General features: G+C 46.8%; 1 protein-coding gene across 2 annotated transcripts in view; it reads right to left on the bottom strand.

Moving 5' to 3' along the window:
- The window catches only part of JAM2 (junctional adhesion molecule 2), a 171,605-nt gene that overhangs the window by 15,112 nt on the left and 138,655 nt on the right, over positions 1–17,838 (bottom strand). For both annotated transcript variants that reach the window (XM_063956373.1, XM_063956374.1), the window contains exons 6-7: positions 15,206–15,305; positions 13,390–13,497 (exon numbers count right to left, since the gene is read on the bottom strand). In XM_063956373.1, the coding sequence (XP_063812443.1) occupies positions 13,390–13,497; positions 15,206–15,305 (208 nt within the window). The remainder of the gene's footprint in view (positions 1–13,389; positions 13,498–15,205; positions 15,306–17,838) is intronic.

Raw genomic sequence — 17,838 nt, 5'->3', positions numbered from 1 at the left:
ATGTGACTTTAGGAAATCCAACACCACGTTGAGATCCCAAGGTGCCACTGGAGGCAGAAAAGGGGGCTGAATATGCAGCACTCCCTTAACAAAAGTCTGAACTTCAGGTAGTGAAGCCAGTTCTCTCTGGAAGAAAATCGATAGAGCCGAAATCTGGACCTTAATGGAACCCAATTTTAGGCCCATAGTCACCCCTGACTGTAGGAAGTGCAGAAAATGGCCCAGCTGAAATTCCTCCGTTGGGGCCTTCCTGGCCTCACACCACGCAACATATTTTCGCCAAATGCGGTGATAATGGTTTGCGGTCACTTCTTTCCTAGCTTTAATCAGCGTAGGAATGACTTCCTCCGGAATGCCCTTTTCCTTCAGGATCCGGCGTTCAACCGCCATGCCGTCAAACGCAGCCGCGGTAAGTCTTGGAACAGACAGGGCCCCTGCTGCAGCAGGTCCTGTCTGAGCGGCAGAGGCCATGGGTCCTCTGAGATCATCTCTTGAAGTTCCGGGTACCAAGCTCTTCTTGGCCAATCCGGAACAATGAGTATAGTTCTTACTCCTCTTCTCCTTATTATCCTCAGTACCTTGGGTATGAGAGGAAGAGGAGGGAACACAGAAACCGACCGGTACACCCACGGTGTCACTAGAGCGTCCACAGCTATTGCCTGAGGGTCTCTCGACCTGGAGCAATATCTTTCTAGCTTTTTGTTTAGGCGGGACGCCATCATGTCCACCTGTGGCCTTTCCCAACAGTTTACAATCATTTGGAAGACTTCTGGATGAAGTCCCCACTCTCCCGGGTGGAGGTCGTGCCTGCTGAGGAAGTCTGCTTCCCAGTTGTCCACTCCCGGAATGAACACTGCTGACAGTGCTAACACGTGATTTTCCGCCCATCGGAGAATCCTTGTGGCTTCTGCCATCGCCGTCCTGCTTCTTGTGCCGCCCTGTCGGTTTACATGGGCGACTGCCGTGATGTTGTCTGACTGGATCAGTACCGGCTGGTTTTGAAGCAGGGGTTTTGCCTGACTTAGGGCATTGTAAATGGCCCTCAGTTCCAGAATATTTATGTGTAGGGAAGTCTCCTGAATTGACCATAGTCCTTGGAAGTTTCTTCCCTGTGTGACTGCCCCCCAGCCTCGAAGGCTGGCATCCGTGGTCACCAGGACCCAGTCCTGTATGCCGAATCTGCGCCCCTCTTGAAGATGAGCACTTTGCAGCCACCACAGCAGAGACACCCTGGTCCTTGGAGACAGAGTTATCAGCCGATGCATCTGAAGATGCGATCCGGACCACTTGTCCAACAGGTCCCACTGAAAAGTCCTTGCATGGAACCTGCCGAATGGAATTGCTTCGGAGGAAGCTACCATTTTTCCCAGGACTCGCGTGCAGTGATGCACCGACACCTGTTTTGGTTTTAGGAGGCCTCTGACTAGAGATGACAGCTCCTTGGCCTTCTCCTGCGGGAGAAACACTTTTTTCTGTTCTGTGTCCAGAACCATCCCCAGGAACAGTAGACGTGTCGTAGGGACCAGCTGTGACTTTGGAATATTTAGAATCCAACCGTGCTGTTGTAGCACCTCCCGAGATAGTGCTACCCCGACCAACAACTGCTCCCTGGACCTCGCCTTTATCAGGAGATCGTCCAAGTACGGGATAATTAAAACTCCCTTTTTTCGAAGGAGTATCATCATTTCGGCCATTACCTTGGTAAATACCCTCGGTGCCGTGGACAGACCAAACGGCAACGTCTGGAATTGGTAATGACAATCCTGTACCACAAATCTGAGGTACTCCTGGTGAGGATGGTAAATGGGGACAGGCAGGTAAGCATCCTTGATGTCCAGTGATACCATGCAATCCCCCTCGTCCAGTCTTGCAATAACCGCCCTGAGCGATTCCATCTTGAACTTGAATTTTTTTATATATGTGTTCAAGGATTTCAAATTTAAAATGGGTCTTACCGAACCGTCCGGTTTCGGTACCACAAACATTGTGGAATAGTAACCCCGTCCTTATTGAAGGAGGGGCACCTTGACTATCACCTGCTGGGAATACAGCTTGTGTATTGCTTCTAACACTGCCTCCCTGCCTGAGGGAGTTGTAGGCAAGGCAGATTTCAGGAAATGGCGGGGGGGGGGGGGGAGACGTCTCGAATTCCAGCTTGTACCCCTGAGATACTACTTGAAGGATCCAGGGATCCACCCGTGAGCGAGCCCACTGATTGCTGAAGTTTTTGAGACGGGCCCCCACGGTACCTGGCTCCGCCTGTGGAGCCCCAGCGTCATGCGGCGGACTTGGAGGAAGCGGGGGAGGACTTTTGCTCCTGGGAACTGGCTGTATGCTGCAGCTTTTTCCCTCTACCTCTGCCTCTGGGCAGAAAGGACGCGCCTTTAACCCGCTTGCCCTTATGGGGCCGAAAGGACTGTACCTGATAATACGGTGCTTTCTTTGGCTGTGAGGGAACATGGGGTAAAAATGCTGACTTCCCAGCTGTTGCTGTGGAAACGAGGTCCGAGAGACCATCCCCGAACAACTCCTCACCCTTATAAGGCAAAACTTCCATGTGCCTTTTAGAATCTGCATCACCTGTCCACTGCCGAGTCCATAACCCTCTCCTGGCACAAATGGACATTGCACTTATTTTAGATGCCAGCCGGCAAATATCCCTCTGTGCATCTCTCATGTATAAGACTGCGTCTTTAATATGCTCTACGGTTAGCAATATAGTGTCCCTGTCTAGGGTATCAATATTTTCCGACAGGGAATCTGACCACGCAGCTGCAGCACTGCACATCCATGCTGAAGCAATAGCTGGTCTCAGTATAATACCTGTGTGTGTATATACAGACTTCAGGATAGCCTCCTGCTTCCTATCAGCAGGCTCCTTTAGGGCGGCCGTATCCGGAGACGGTAGTGCCACCTTCTTTGACAAGCGTGTGAGCGCTTTATCCACCCTAGGGGATGTTTCCCAACGTGACCTATCCTCTGGCGGGAAAGGGTACGCCATTAGTAACCTTTTAGAAATTACCAGTTTCTTATCGGGGGAAGCCCACGCTTCTTCACACACTTCATTTAATTCCTCAGATGGGGGAAAAACTACTGGTAGTTTTTTCTCTCCAAACATAATACCCTTTTTTTGTGGTTCCTGGGGTAACATCAGAAATGTGCAACACATTTTTCATTGCCTCAATCATGTAACGTGTGGCCCTATTGGAAGTCACATTAGTCTCATCGTCGTCGACACTGGAGTCAGTATCCGTGTCGACATCTGTGTCTGCCATCTGAGGTAGCGGGCGTTTTAGAGCCCCTGATGGCTTTTGAGACGCCTGGGCAGGCACAGGCTGAGAAGCCGGCTGTCCCATATTTGGTATGTCGTCAAACCTTTTATGTAAGGAGTTGACACTTTCACGTAATTCCTTCCACAAGTCCATCCACTCAGGTGTCGGCCCCGCAGGGGGTGACATCACATTTATCGGCATCTGCTCCGCCTCCACATAAGCTTCCTCATCAAACATGTCGACACAGCCGTACCGACACACCGCACACACACAGGGAATGCTCTGACAGAGGACAGGACCCCACAAAGCCCTTTGGGGAGACAGAGAGAGAGTATGCCAGCACACACCAGAGCGCTATATAACACAGGGATGAACACTATAACTGAGTGATTTTCCCTTATAGCTGCTTATATATATACTGCTGCGCCTAAATTTAGTGCCCCCCCTCTCTTTTTTACCCTTTGTAGTCTTGAAAACTGCAGGGGAGAGCCTGGGAGCGATCCTTCCAGCGGAGCTGTGAGGGAAAAATGGCGCTAGTGTGCTGAGGGAGATAGCCCCGCCCCTTTTTCGGCGGACTTTCTCCCGCTTTTTTATGGATCTCTGGCAGGGGTATTTTTCACATATATAGCCTCTAGGACTATATATTGTGATTTTTTTTGCCAGCCAAGGTGTTAATATTGCTGCTCAGGGCGCCCCCCCCCAGCGCCCTGCACCCATCAGTGACCGGAGTGTGAGGTGGGCATGAGGAGCAATGGCGCACAGCTGCAGTGCTGTGCGCTACCTTGTTGAAGACCGAAGTCTTCTGACGCCGATTTTCAGGACCATCTTCTTGCTTCTGGCTCTGTAAGGGGGGCGGCGGCGCGGCTCCGGGACCGGACGATCGAGGTCGGGCCTTGTGTTCGATCCCTCTGGAGCTAATGGTGTCCAGTAGCCTAAGAAGCCCAAGCTAGCTGCAAGCAGGTAGGTTCGCTTCTTCTCCCCTTAGTCCCTCGTAGCAGTGAGTCTGTTGCCAGCAGATCTCACTGAAAATAAAAAAAACTAAAATATACTTTCTTTTCTAGCTCAGGAGAGCCCCTAGTGTGCATCCAGCTCAGCCGGGCACAAGATTCTAACTGAGGTCTGGAGGAGGGTCATAGTGGGAGGAGCCAGTGCACACCAGGTAGTCCTAAAGCTTTCTTTAGTTGTGCCCAGTCTCCTGCGGAGCCGCTATTCCCCCATGGTCCTTACGGAGTCCCAGCATCCACTTAGGACGTCAGAGAAATCCTCTTTTTCGCATTCCCCTCCCCCTACTCTGTGACCAATGTATTCTTATCACCCCCCCCCCCCATATTTATCTTTATTTTACCCCCCTTCCCCAATAGTTATAAATCTCTCCAGTGGGTTACCCCACCCCCATGGGCACATACACCCCCTCCCCCACTGCAGAGCGCAGTGGAGCGTGTGTCCAGGGGATCTGGTGATCAGTCTCTCCTGCTGCAGCTAGTCTCTGCACTTGCAGACATAAGCCAAATTGTGCTGGGGGAGGAAACAAGTTTCCCTGCCCGCACCGTGATCCCCGGCACATGTGCACCAGAATACCGGCCGCACAACGGTGATGTTGGCAGTGATGTCGGAGGTCAGAGACTGCCGCATCACTGCAGTGCGTCCGGGGAGCCAGAAGAGATCAAGTCTGCACTTGTGCAGAATGGATCTCCTAATCTACAAGCCGGGCACACAGCTGGGCAGCGAGCCGCATGTGATGTGACCTGGCCAGATAACGTACTCCTGGCTCCAGTCACAAGCCAGGCAAGTGGTTAAATGCTCTTTAAAAAATAAAATAAAGCTTTATTAATGGGTGTAGTATGGTATGCCGGCAGCCGGGCTCCCGGCGGCCAGCATACCGGAGCTGGGATCCAGACCGCCGGCATACCGACACCTGGGCGAGCGCAAATGAACCCCTTGCGGGCTCGCTGTGCTCGCCACTCTATTTATTCTCCCTCTAGGGGGGTCGTGGACCCCCAAGTAGGAGAAAAGTTGACGGTATGCCGGGTGTCGGGATTCTGGCGCCGGCATACTGTGCGCCGGAATCCCAACAGGCGGCAAACTGAATACCACCCTTATTAACAGTTGAACAAATTATAAGAAACATACAGTACAATAAATCTCCCTCACAGTCTCCTGACGTACCAACCCTCTGCTGGGGATATTGCAGGATATATGGCTACATACAGTATGTGCAAGTGTTGCATGACAGCTTCAATGTCAGAATCTCTGGAGTATATTTACTAAAGTGCGGATTTATAGAAGTGGAGATGTTGCCCTTAGCAACCAAACATATTCTAGCTACTATCTTCTAGAAGATGCTAGATAAATGATCAGTAGAATATAATTGGTTGCTATGGGCAACATTGCCACTTCTATAAACCCACACTTTAGTAAATATACCCTTCATAGGGGGAGATGTACTAAGCAGTGATAAAGGGGTAAATGTATGAAGCAGTGATAAGAGTGGAGAAGTGAGCCAGTGGAGAAGTTGCCCATGGCAACCAATCAGCAATGAAGTAACATTTATAATTTGTATACTATAACATTATACAGAGCAGCTGATTGGTTGCCATGGGCAACTTCTCCACTGGCTCACTTCTCCACTCTTATCACTGCTTCATACATTTACCCCAAAAGTGGAGAAGCTGTTCATGGCAACCAATCAGCTGCTCTGTATACTTTGATAGTATGCAAATTATAAATGTTACGTCAATGCTGATTGGTTGCCCAGAAACTTCATATGGAGCGCATGAGGCACTGATATCATGCTGTGATGATGGGACCACATTATGGCCATGCATCCCTGGGGTATGCGGAGTGTGCTTTCCCAGCTATGCCTGCCTGTAGTCCACCTGGCTTCTGCCAGCACTGGAAATCTCAGTACGTATACTCACAGACTGTACCGCAAGAGAACGTTAGCTTAGTGACCCAGTGAGGCAGAACAGGCTGAATAGTAAAGAAGTAAATTCATTTCTCTGCAGACACATAACTGAAACCATTTTCCCTGTCAAAATATGTGAAAGATACAGAGCAGACTCGTCCTCCTTTCTCCTCTAGAACACAGAGTATTTCTGCTGTGAGAGCTCACGGAATATATCACTGACATATACAGAACCAGCAACATGTGGGGACTCTGCCTGCTGAGCCGTCATTTCCTACACTGCCCCCCCCCCCACTATCACTAATGCTCATTGACTGCTGCTGCTGCCCGTTTTCCTGCCTTTGTCCGCGGCTTGGCACCGTGACCACTTCTGAGGGCGTTCACTCGTTTTGTTTTTACAAAAATAACACTGAATAGGCCATTTACTTCTGTCCTTTACCTCTGTGTAGTGTATTGTTTGCTGTGTAGAATACAGAACTCCCTGGTTGCAGATTGCATGTGCTGCCTGTTTTCCTTTTATAAATTCAATATAAGCTTTTTTAATAGTATGCGTAAGACTTATGCGGGCAATCTGTGGCTGCCAGGGGTGTCATTATCGCCAGTTAATGTTCAATAGCAGCTGGGGAACCACAAGTCTGTCCGCTGCTCTTTATTAAAGTGACGTTATATTTATTTAGGAAAAAATCCACTCAATGCTCCATATGGCGTCATCTCCTGGCCGGATCGTCGCAGCGGCTGCTGAGTAAGTCTTGAGCTGTGCAGAGACTGCACAAACCTTTTGTTTGTGCAGCGCTCTGCACAAGCGATCGCACCCCTGCACAGCGATTATCCCCTCCCCCCGTAGGCGGCAACTACCTGATCGCAGCACTGCAAAAAAACGCCTGCGTGCGATCAGGTCTGAATCACCCCATATGTCAGCACCAAGTTATGAACAGGGGAAGGTTCTGTTAGGAACCTCTATAATTACAAGAACACCATGAGAATAGATTGTAAGCTCTCACGAGCAGGGCCCTCTTCCCTTTAGTGCTTTTCTTCCCTGACCTATACCATCATGTCCTCCCCACTGCCCAACTGCGACACCGAATCCTTTGGGCTCAGCCGATGCTACATTTGTGGGTATTTCAACTGCATATGCCAGCACTGTAACAGGGCGTCAGTGTGCCTTGTGCAGGTCATGCTCCCTGAACCTGTGACTCCTAGGGGGAGAGGTCACCAGCTCAGGAATCGAGAGCCCGGAGGTCGCCACAGGGTGCCTACCAGGAGCGTCAGCTCTGCTGTAATGCTACTGGCTGCAGGGTGCTGTTCCAGGCACAGTGCAAGGCACAGGCGGGTGCTGTGGGCAGCGAAGGTGACACCCATAAGGCCAAGCGCCCGGTAACACGGCACAACTTGCACACTCACTAGTTACGGCCCTGGCATATGCTGCAATGTTTACATACAGATGGGTCCATGTTTATCTTGACCTTTAATAGGATTAACTGAGACTGGGCAGTCGGAATTAATCCCCTGCTGTCTTGTTCTCTGTATTGTATTGCAGCAGAGAACAATAGATGAAAGGTTTATGTTAACAAACCATGTTGTGCCTAGGCGCAGCAAACTAGCCAAGATAACTGTGGACCCATCTGTAGCTTGTGCCCTATGTTCTACAAAGTAGTGCAAGTCTTTTGTACTATTTTCTTGCTATGCATGCAATGTGTTCCGATTTTGTACTTTGTAAGGCGCTGCGGATCTCTTGTGGCGCTGTATAAATAAAGGTTAATAATAATAATAATAATATTCTTAATTTTATGGAAAGTAGCTGTCAACTAACTGTCAGGGAACGTGAGGTTCAATAAACTTTTGTCAGTAGACCATTCTTAGCCATAGGAAAGCGTATAAGGGGCAGAGAGGTACTTATAACGTGTCAGCTGCTCACAGTCTGTCCTCACATGGGGTTCTTCCTCCTACATACATTTGGCCTTGACATTAGCTAAGATTCCTCAGTTATGAAGTCTCTCATCTCTCAGCAGCAATTAAGTAACCTATACTTCACCAGTGGTCTCTCTATCTGCTACTTTAAATATGGGAAAATGACCTCTACAACAAAGCCAGAGATAGAGGATGTTCTGGACATGCCACCGGAAACATACTGCCTTTAGGCGTGACTGTGAGCGTGGGCATTCCAACATGACTCACTGCACTTAAAATGCCGTTTATTGCGTGTACAAAATTTTATTCATTTATTCGTAATCTTAACAAGTTGTGTTACAAATGTCCATTACGGAACAGTCCACATCTGCAGACTTTTTTTCCCATTAAATAGATGTATCAAACACTGAAGTGGACAGAAATAAAGTACCAACCAATCAGCTTCTTACTGTCATTTTCCAAACACAGCCTGTAACAAGGCAGTTAGGAGCTGGTTGGCTGCTACTTTATCTTTCTCCACTTTGGGGTCTATTTACTAAAGGGCCCTACACACTGGCAGATAACACACAACGATATGAAAGTTCTCGTTCATTAATTAATGGGAACTCGTTCATATTGTTAAGTGTGTATGTACTAATGATGAACGATGCGCGGCTCGTTCATCGTTGGTGCCCCGTCGCTTATGCATGCAAGCCAATATGGACGAGACTGTCCATATTAGCATGCACTGCTATGGAGCCGGGTGACGGGGGAGTGTCACTTTCCCCCCCGCCGCCTAGTCGCCTGCCGGCGGGTCGCCTAATGTGTAGCACTCATTAGCCTCAGATGGAGATAAGGTGGATGGAGATAAGTGGTCTATTTACTAAGCCTTGGATAGAGATAAAGTTGCTGGAGATAAAGTACCGGCCAATCGGCTCCTAACTGCCATTTTTCAAACCCAGCCAGTGACATGGCAGATATGAGCTGATTGGCTGGTACTTTATCACCTTCCAAGGCTTAGTAAATAGACCTCTAAGTACCAGCCAATCAGCTCCTAACTGCCATGTCACAAGCTGTGTTTAAAAAATGACAGGAGCTGATTGGCTGGTACTTTATCTCCATCCAATTTAACTCCAGCCTAGGCTTAGTTAATAGAACCCTTGCTCTCTCTCTCCAAGCTTTTGATAAATCTCCCCCATGCAGTGTGAAATGTGGCTTGTATAAAAAGTGGTGTCACTGCAAGGTGTACAACTTACTGTTGCATTGGGCAGCTGTGTCCCTTTATTCTTGGAGAGGCGTGTCAGGAGTTTTCCCAAGTAAATTCATTACAGTAAGGTCGTGAAGATAAAAGTCATCCACAACCCTTAGAGGGGTGGTCTTCAGTATGCCGGCGGTCGGCCTCCCGGCGCTCAGTATACCGGCGCCGGGAGCCCGACCGCCGGCATACCGACCGCCGGCATACCGACCGCCGGCATACCGACCGCCGGCATACCGACACTTATTCTCCCTCGTGGGGGTCCATGGCCCCCCTGGAGGGAGAATAAAATAGTGTGGCGCGCGTAGCGCGCCACCGTGCCCGTAGCGTGGCGAGCGCAGCGAGCCCGCAAGGGGCTCATTTGCGCTCGCCACACTGTCAGTAAGCCGGCGGTCGGGCTCCCGGCGCCGGTATGCTGGTCGCCGGGAGCCCGGCCGCTGGCATATCGTAGTGAACCCCCCTTAGAGGTGTATGTGATTTTGAATTGTCTTTCATATGTATATCTTTTGGAGTCCCATAAGCCTAATGTCATTTTCAGAGACGATGCTGATGGTAATGGCTGCAATGGATTTATTTATATGCTAGAATACAAGTTCCACATATTTGATAATGTGTGCAACTCAAACTAAAGGAGTAAAGAGATAAATCTGCAGACACAGTTCTGTACGCACCAGTGACATTTGTCAGTTTGATCTACATCAGTGCTATAGGCTCTCTCCAACACAGAACAGCTGGCTTATCTCACTAGTAGAATAACAAACAGTTTATCACTGACGTCAGCCTGATAACAGAATGGTGAGCCGGGTATATCTGCAACATGACCCCCTGCGGAGACAGTGGGCTGCTGGGTTAGATATACTTTAATGCAGATGTTATCTAACCACAATATGAATACTTACAATAATAACCCCTACAGGTCTGTTACATGTGTGTATATATATATATATATATATATATATATATATATATATATATATATATGCAATTGTGCCCTTGTATAGCTCACCTCCCACGGTGTAACTTTCGAAGTGTGCCCAACATGGCTGCCTCATCTGGTACGCTTGTGGATGGGATAAAAAATACATAGACCTGGTGGTTTTGTTGGAACCCTACACTGAACTTTAGGACTCTGAAATCACCCCATTTTGTGTCATCTCTTCTAGGGGGAGACTATTCCACCCTGGGTAATCCTATGCTGTGCGCCCAAGATGGCTGCCGCACCTGGTACCTTGTGAGGGTGGAATACACAACCCTTGGAAGTTATTACCCAAAATGCCTACACCAATCCTGCATTATGCCTCTGTGTGCTTAAGGTTTTCTTTTATATCTGTGCGGCTTATCGATTGCTGTTTTACTTAAATCTTCTGTATTATGTGCATTGTTTTTAATGTCTGTAAAGTGCCTTGAGTCCTGTTGGAGAAAGAGCGCTATATAAATTAAATTATTTTTATTATTATTATTATTATTTATTTTTAAAAGCCAGTAAAAGTAGACTATCTACTGAAATTGTAAAGTATTGTTTTTGTATTATTATTATAATTATTACAGCAGTTACCATGTAATTGTATTGAGTAGCCTTTTCCTCAGTATAGGAGTACAAATGTTGTGTACTCTATACAAGATATAATACAGATTAGGATCCATAAATATAAATATATGCTGTACTTCTTATGATTAAGGAAGATAATTCCACGTTTATTTGGAAATACCAGTAAAATTCCCCCACATCTACTAAAAAAGTGCACATATGTAGACACGTAAGTTTTTCTGATTAGCGTAACATATTTCCAGTTTACATCAGTACTAAAAAAATAATGTGAAACAAACATAAATAGGATATATTTTCCTGTACTAAAAAATATTTTTTTTGCCACTGCTGTAAAAACACATTGCTAATTCTTATTATAATGATTCCCAGCCCAACCCTGAATCGTTACAATGTAGGACACTAGGAAATAGTCCTAAATATATATTTTATTTTCCAATACTATTAATACAGCTGGCCGCACCGCATTCCCGGAGTAATACTATCCACAACTAAATTTAACTTTAGGACATCAAGTTTGACTGCTCCTCCTATATGATAATAGAACCATTTTACTTTACACAATAACCTCATATCTGCTTATTACGGTGACACAGGGGGACGTGGGATATTTGGAGGTCATGCAAGTTAAAAACTTGCCCATGATTTCATCCAATTTGGCTGCACACTGATCTGCACCAACAGGTAGTATCAGCCCGTTTCTGGTTATACTATTGAAGTGACTCAGGGGCAGATTTATTAAGCTCGGTGAAGTGATAAAGTGGAAGGTGATAAAGGACCAGCCAATCAGATCCTAACTGCCATGTTACAGGCTGGGTTTGAAAAATGACAGTTAGGAGCTGATTGGCTGGTCCTTTATCACTTCACCGAGCTTAATAAATCTGCCCCTCAGTGACTATGATATAAGAAAGTCAGCCCTGCATCTAAACCTATGTAACATACAATCTGCTGCAGGGGTGCTGAGGGGTGTGTATGTGTTGGGGGAAGGGGGGGGTGAAGCGCATAGTATTTTTTCATTTTGTTTTGGGAGGGATCGTGGCCACCCCTCCCAGAACTGGCCACGCCCCCTGTACACAGGTCCAGCAAAGCTCTCAAAGGCCCTGCTCTGCTACAACAAAGGCCGAGAAGGGAATTAAGAAATGTATTTAAAATCTAACGAAATATGTATAGACTCATATTAGACCTAGCCATTTTGTTGCATTATACAGAGTTTCTTGCACAGTCAAAACAAACTGAATTAGGCATAAAGTATAATAGATTCCACCACAAATACACAAGTGCAAAGCACACAACACAGGTGTAGAGGGTGTGTGCTTGTGGGGGCTATTTATCACATCTGGCGGAATTGTACAAAGGATTGCAAAATGTGGGTTCAATTCTAGAGCCTTTCCAGTTCTTTTCGGTCCTAACATGTTCCCCCCAAACATGTTCCCCCCAAACATGTTCCCCAGCCCTGTTAGATCCCAGGTCTGCCGACTGCCCAATGTAGAACCAGATTTATGGGTTTCCGGCAGACGGAATGCCACTATCGGTATACTGACAGCCGGCATCCCGTCTGCCGGTATATCATACCGGATCCTGCCATACGTAGGCAAAATTGGTATGGGAGGGACTAAGCAATAACGTAGCCAATATAAGAATAAAACATTGACAACGGATTACATTAGTGGCGTGTGGCTACTGTTAAGGGCCCTACACAATGGGCGATGCTAGCGATTTTATCGACCAACGATATTATCGATGGTCGATATTGCCGCCAACGATTTTTGCCTACACACTGGACGATATCGATGGTCAATTTGGATGATATGAGAGTACATACATCTATATCATCCAAATTGACTTGCGTGTATAAACGAGGAAAGATCAACAATGAACGATCGCGGGGCCGCGCATCGTTCATCGTTGATGCATACACACTGACCGATATGAATGATTTATCGTTCATTTTTTAACAATATCGTTCATATCGATCATCGTTATTGAGAAGTATGTAGGGCCCATTACTATGGCGAGTGAACAATTTGGCGCCTAGATTAAATAGTTCCTAAATTCAACTTGTTACCCATCTTATAGATCTGAGCATCTAGACATTACCAACCAGCACACAGTAATGGTGCGAGGCTTCTGTCATACTGGTGGCTGACAATGAAGTGGTGTAACCAGGAGTTAAGAAGTTCTTAAAGAGTTGACAACTGTGTACCATTTTACCAAAATACCGTACCAAATCATGGGGCAAATGTATTAACCTGGAGAAGGCATAAGGAAGTGATAAACCAGTGATAAGTGCAAGGTGATAACGCACCAGCCAATCAGCTCCAATATGCAAATTGACAGTTAGGAGCTGATAGGCTGGTGTGTTTATCACCTTGCACTTATCACTGGTTTATCACTTCCTTATGCCTTCTCCAGGTTAATACATCTGCCCCTATGTTTTATGGAAATTTATGACAGGGACAACAGGAAAGGACAGAGGGACCAGAGTACTGAAGGGGGTAAGTTGATATGAAAAAATGACACTTACTTGAGAAGTAGCCTTTTCTCTGTGCGTAACAAATCCCACAGCCACACAATGTGATCACAAGAGAGACAATTACCACTGCTGATATGATTGCAGCCAAGTTCAAGTCATCTACGCAATAGGAAAGGAAAACTTTAGACATACACCTGGGATTAATACACTTTTTATTAATACACTCTATTTAGATGCCTGTTACTTTACGCTTACTTTAAAGGCGGTTACCAATTAGGTGTGCTAAATTATCATGGCTAATTACCTCCCCCGGGGCTATCCAATTAGCCTCGATGACGGCACTTATAGGAGACTTTGAGGCAGATGAAACTAAATCCGCGATAAGCGGGCTTATTTTTTCCGATCGCGGCAGCGAAAACACATAGGTCCACGACTTTTTGGAAGCATTTTCTGGAGTCAAACACGGGGGATAGTCCAAAAATAAATAAAAAAACTTGAACCCCCTCCCGTGCCCCCGACAAATTTCCGGGTCTAATGGAATACCATTATAAGTATTAAAATAATAACAGCTATTAATTCTTCCTTTTAAAAACACAGATATTTTTGCCTCCAGCCTCAAGACGTAACAACTAATGGCATGAAGAAAAATCCCAGTTGAAATCTGAAATGACCCATTTCTATTCCATTGAGAGAAAATGGTAAGATGCTGTACAATGTGCACCCCCTTGCTGCTACATGCATAAATTAGTTAGCAGACAAGTCTATCTTGCTCCAGTGTCATTTAATCAATGAATTAAAGCGCACCATTTGTTATTTGTTTTTTTTAACAGTGAATTCCAGGCTCTGTACTAGTTTGTAGGAGATGCATAACCCAGTCCTGAGGCTGCTCCTCTATCCCCCTGCCTCATGCCTTAAACATCTCGGCTTTGCTTACATACTGCCATCAGGCTACTTCCCGCTTGCTTGCACCTCATGTCATCTGTCTGTCGCTCCTTCCCACTAGATTGCTAGCTCTTCAGAGCAGGGCCCTCTTTCCTCTTGTTGTCTAAGCCCTCTTCTTGACACATGTCACTCGCAGCTCTCTCCTACTCAGTGACCATATTTACCTGCTTTCTCTCCTACTGGTAAAGGCTCATCTCTATCTATGGCCATCAACCACTAGTAGTACGATGATTACTCCCTCACTACTTACATCTTAGCTGTATTATGTTTTGAGAATTGTGGTGCTCTTTGTTACCTGTACTATATTTTTGTTATTTACTTACTGTAATGCTAAGTTTTGTCTCCCTGTACTGTCCTTTGTACGGCGCTGCGAAACACTTGTGGCGCCTTATAAATAAAATGTAATAATAATAATAATGATGATGAATTGATGCTAAAATCACCCAACATCACCATAAATAAATTGTTCTTTAATTCTCCAACTCTCAAATATGTTAAATAATTAATTTATTCAACAGGCAGAAAAAAAAATTCCATTGAAACAGGACTGGGGAAAATCTCAGCCAATCGCAAAAAAATGATTACATGCTTGCTTGTAAGTCAGCTTGTGACTGGCTGAGCACTGACCTATAACCCCACTGAAAACAATGGCACTAACGGGAAACCAATGAAATTCCATTACGGATGTCTCAAACGTTCGGGAGAGATAATAGTGGAGAAGTTGCCCGTAGCAACCAGTGAGGTTCTGTCATTTTATAGACTGTGCTAAATGAAAGATAGCTTAAATCTGATTGGTTGCTATGGGCAAATTCTCCATTCCATCTCTCTGGAAGGTTTAATACATCTCCCCAGAACCCTGATATACTGTATGCTTCCTGTACACGTGTTACTATAGTATTTAATTCCACAGGCTAAGGCTACTCACCCACTTGCATCCTCTTTGCTATACACCTCTGTGTACCAATACTGTTACTGGCCTCACAGTAATATTCTCCAGTGTCCCGTTTTGTGACTGTGCTGAAATGCTGGTTGGAGAGATAGGCATTGTTAATCACATGAATCAATACTCTCTGGTGCTACAATAAATAACATTGCGGGGTGGTGACCTAGGATTCAAGTGTACAGTATATCTGATTCCTCCTGTCTAAAGGCTCATACACAGGGGTAAATAATAGAATCTGTCTTGTTACAAGGGAACTACTTACCTCCTAAATTCTCTTCTCATATTAGACTTCCCTCTAAACTGCCCCTCCCTTGTTTTGTCTATTGTTATGTTTCTGTTGCTTTATAATGTTAATACAGATGCGTCCTCATACATCCAGCCTCAATACGCCACGCAGCGCGAGATGCCTGGCGTGAGTGACCCACTGCGTTCCGTGCAACTGTGCTAACGTCGCCCATCTTTTCTTGCCGAAAATACATCTTAGGGTGTAATTCAGACCTGACTGTAGCAGCAAATTTGTTAGCAGTTGGGCAAAACCATGGCCCTCATTCCGAGTCGTTCGCTCTGTAAATTTCTTCGCATCGCAGTGATTTTCCGCTTAGTGCGCATGCGCAATGTCCGCACTGCGACTGCGCCAAGTAATTTTGCTATGAAGATAGTATTTTTACTCACGGCTTTTTCTTCGCTCCGGCGATCGTAGTGTGGTTGACAGGAAATGGGTGTTACTGGGCGGAAACAGGCCGTTTTAAGGGCGTGTGGGAAAAAACGCTACCGTTTCCGGAAAAAACGCGGGAGTGGCTGGAGAAACGGGGGAGTGTCTGGGCGAACGCTGGGTGTGTTTGTGACGTCAAACCAGGAACGACAAGCACTGAACTGATCGCAGATGCCGAGTAAGTCAGAAGCTACTCTGAAACTGCTAAGAAGTTTTTAATCGCAATATTGCGAAAACATCGTTCGCAAATTTAAGAAGCTAAGATTCACTCCCAGTAGGCGGCGGCTTAGCGTGTGCAATACTGCTAAAATCGCCTTGCGAGCGAACAACTCGGAATGAGGGCCCATGTGCACTGCAGGTGGGGCAGATATAACATGTGCAGTGAGAGTTAGATTTAGGTGGGGTGTGTTCAAACTTAAATCTAAGTTGCAGTGTAAAAATAAAGCAGACAGTATTTACCCTGCACAGAAACAAAATAACCCACCCAAATCTAACTGTCTCTGCACATGTTATATCTGCCCCACCTGCAGTGCACATGGTTTTGCCCAACTGCTAACAAATTTGCTGCTGCGATCAGGTGTGAATTACCCCCCTAGTCACAAAGCAATGACACACAAGGAGACTGTTCTGTTTAATTGGATATATGACACTTGTATATTGTGTGAGTGAGTCTGTAAATGGAGCAGAACAGAACATGTATTGGATAAAAGCTGTGGCTGCTCCATTGTAGCATTTCGTGTACAGGTTCAGAGACTAGGGGGTCTATTTACTAAGCCTTCAATGAAGATAAAGTGGATGGAGATAAAGTAGCAGCCAACCAGGTCCTAACTGACATGTCACAGGCTGGGTTTGAAAAATTACAGTTAGGAGCTGATTGGCTGGTACTTTATCTCCGCCCACTTTATCTCCACCCAAGGCTTAGTAAATAAGCCCCTAAGTTGTACACAGATATACAAGTGTCGCATTTAACATTGATCAGCACAGTCTCCTTGTGCGTCAGAGGGGTATATTCAATAAGAGATGGATCCATTCCGACATGCAGTTGTCGGAATGGATCTGACAACCCCTATTCAATGGACGGCCAAATCCATCTGTTGGATTTGGCCGTACACAGGGTCCTGTCAGGCCGCTGCTGTCAGCGGCTGCGGATGCGCTGAAAGCAGCGGCCAGGAGAGCAGAGATCGGCGGCCAGGGGAGTAGTGAGCGGGAGGGGCCGGCTGCGGGGTACATGTGTGGGGCGGGGGGGTCGCAGAGATCGGCGGCCGGGCCTGGCTGCGGGGGGACATGTCTGCGGCGGCGGGAGGAGGCGCTGCAGAGAGGTGCCTGGCCAGGGAATGGTGAGCCACCTCTCTACCTGTAGCGCCTCCCCCCGCTGCCGCAGACATGTCCCCCGCAGTCAGCATGTCCCCCGCCGTCGATTCCAGCTCCCCAGCTGCCCGCAGCACTGCTTGTCTCCTCACCTCAATCCGACTTGTTTTTAAGTCGGATTGAGTTTGTCCGAAAGGAGGCCAAAACCTGTCAGATTTGGCCCCATTTCCGACAGAAGCATGCGGATCAGTGGCTATTCCGCCGATCCACGTGTTTTCCGACAAGTCGGGAATTCCTGACATGTCGGAAAAAATCAGCCCCTATTGAATAGATCGGAACCCCTTCCGACCTATTTCTGTCGGAAGCTGCTGTCTTTCCGACAAGACGGCAGTTTCTGACAGTTATTGAATACACCCCTTAGTCACATTGCGTTGTGACTAAGGGGGTCATTCCGAGATGATCGTAGCTGTGCTAAATTTAGCACAGCTACGATCATTCACACTAACATGCGGGGGGACGCCCAGCACAGGGCTAGTCCGCCCCGCATGTCAGTGCCGGCCCCCCCGCAAAAGTGCAAAGGCATCGCACAGCGGCA

The sequence above is a fragment of the Pseudophryne corroboree genome, chromosome 2 (assembly GCF_028390025.1).
Source record: "Pseudophryne corroboree isolate aPseCor3 chromosome 2, aPseCor3.hap2, whole genome shotgun sequence".
In the NCBI taxonomy this organism is placed as follows: domain Eukaryota; kingdom Metazoa; phylum Chordata; class Amphibia; order Anura; family Myobatrachidae; genus Pseudophryne; species Pseudophryne corroboree.
Note: the sequence above shows the minus strand (reverse complement) of the source record. Positions and strands in the feature narration are given on the sequence as shown.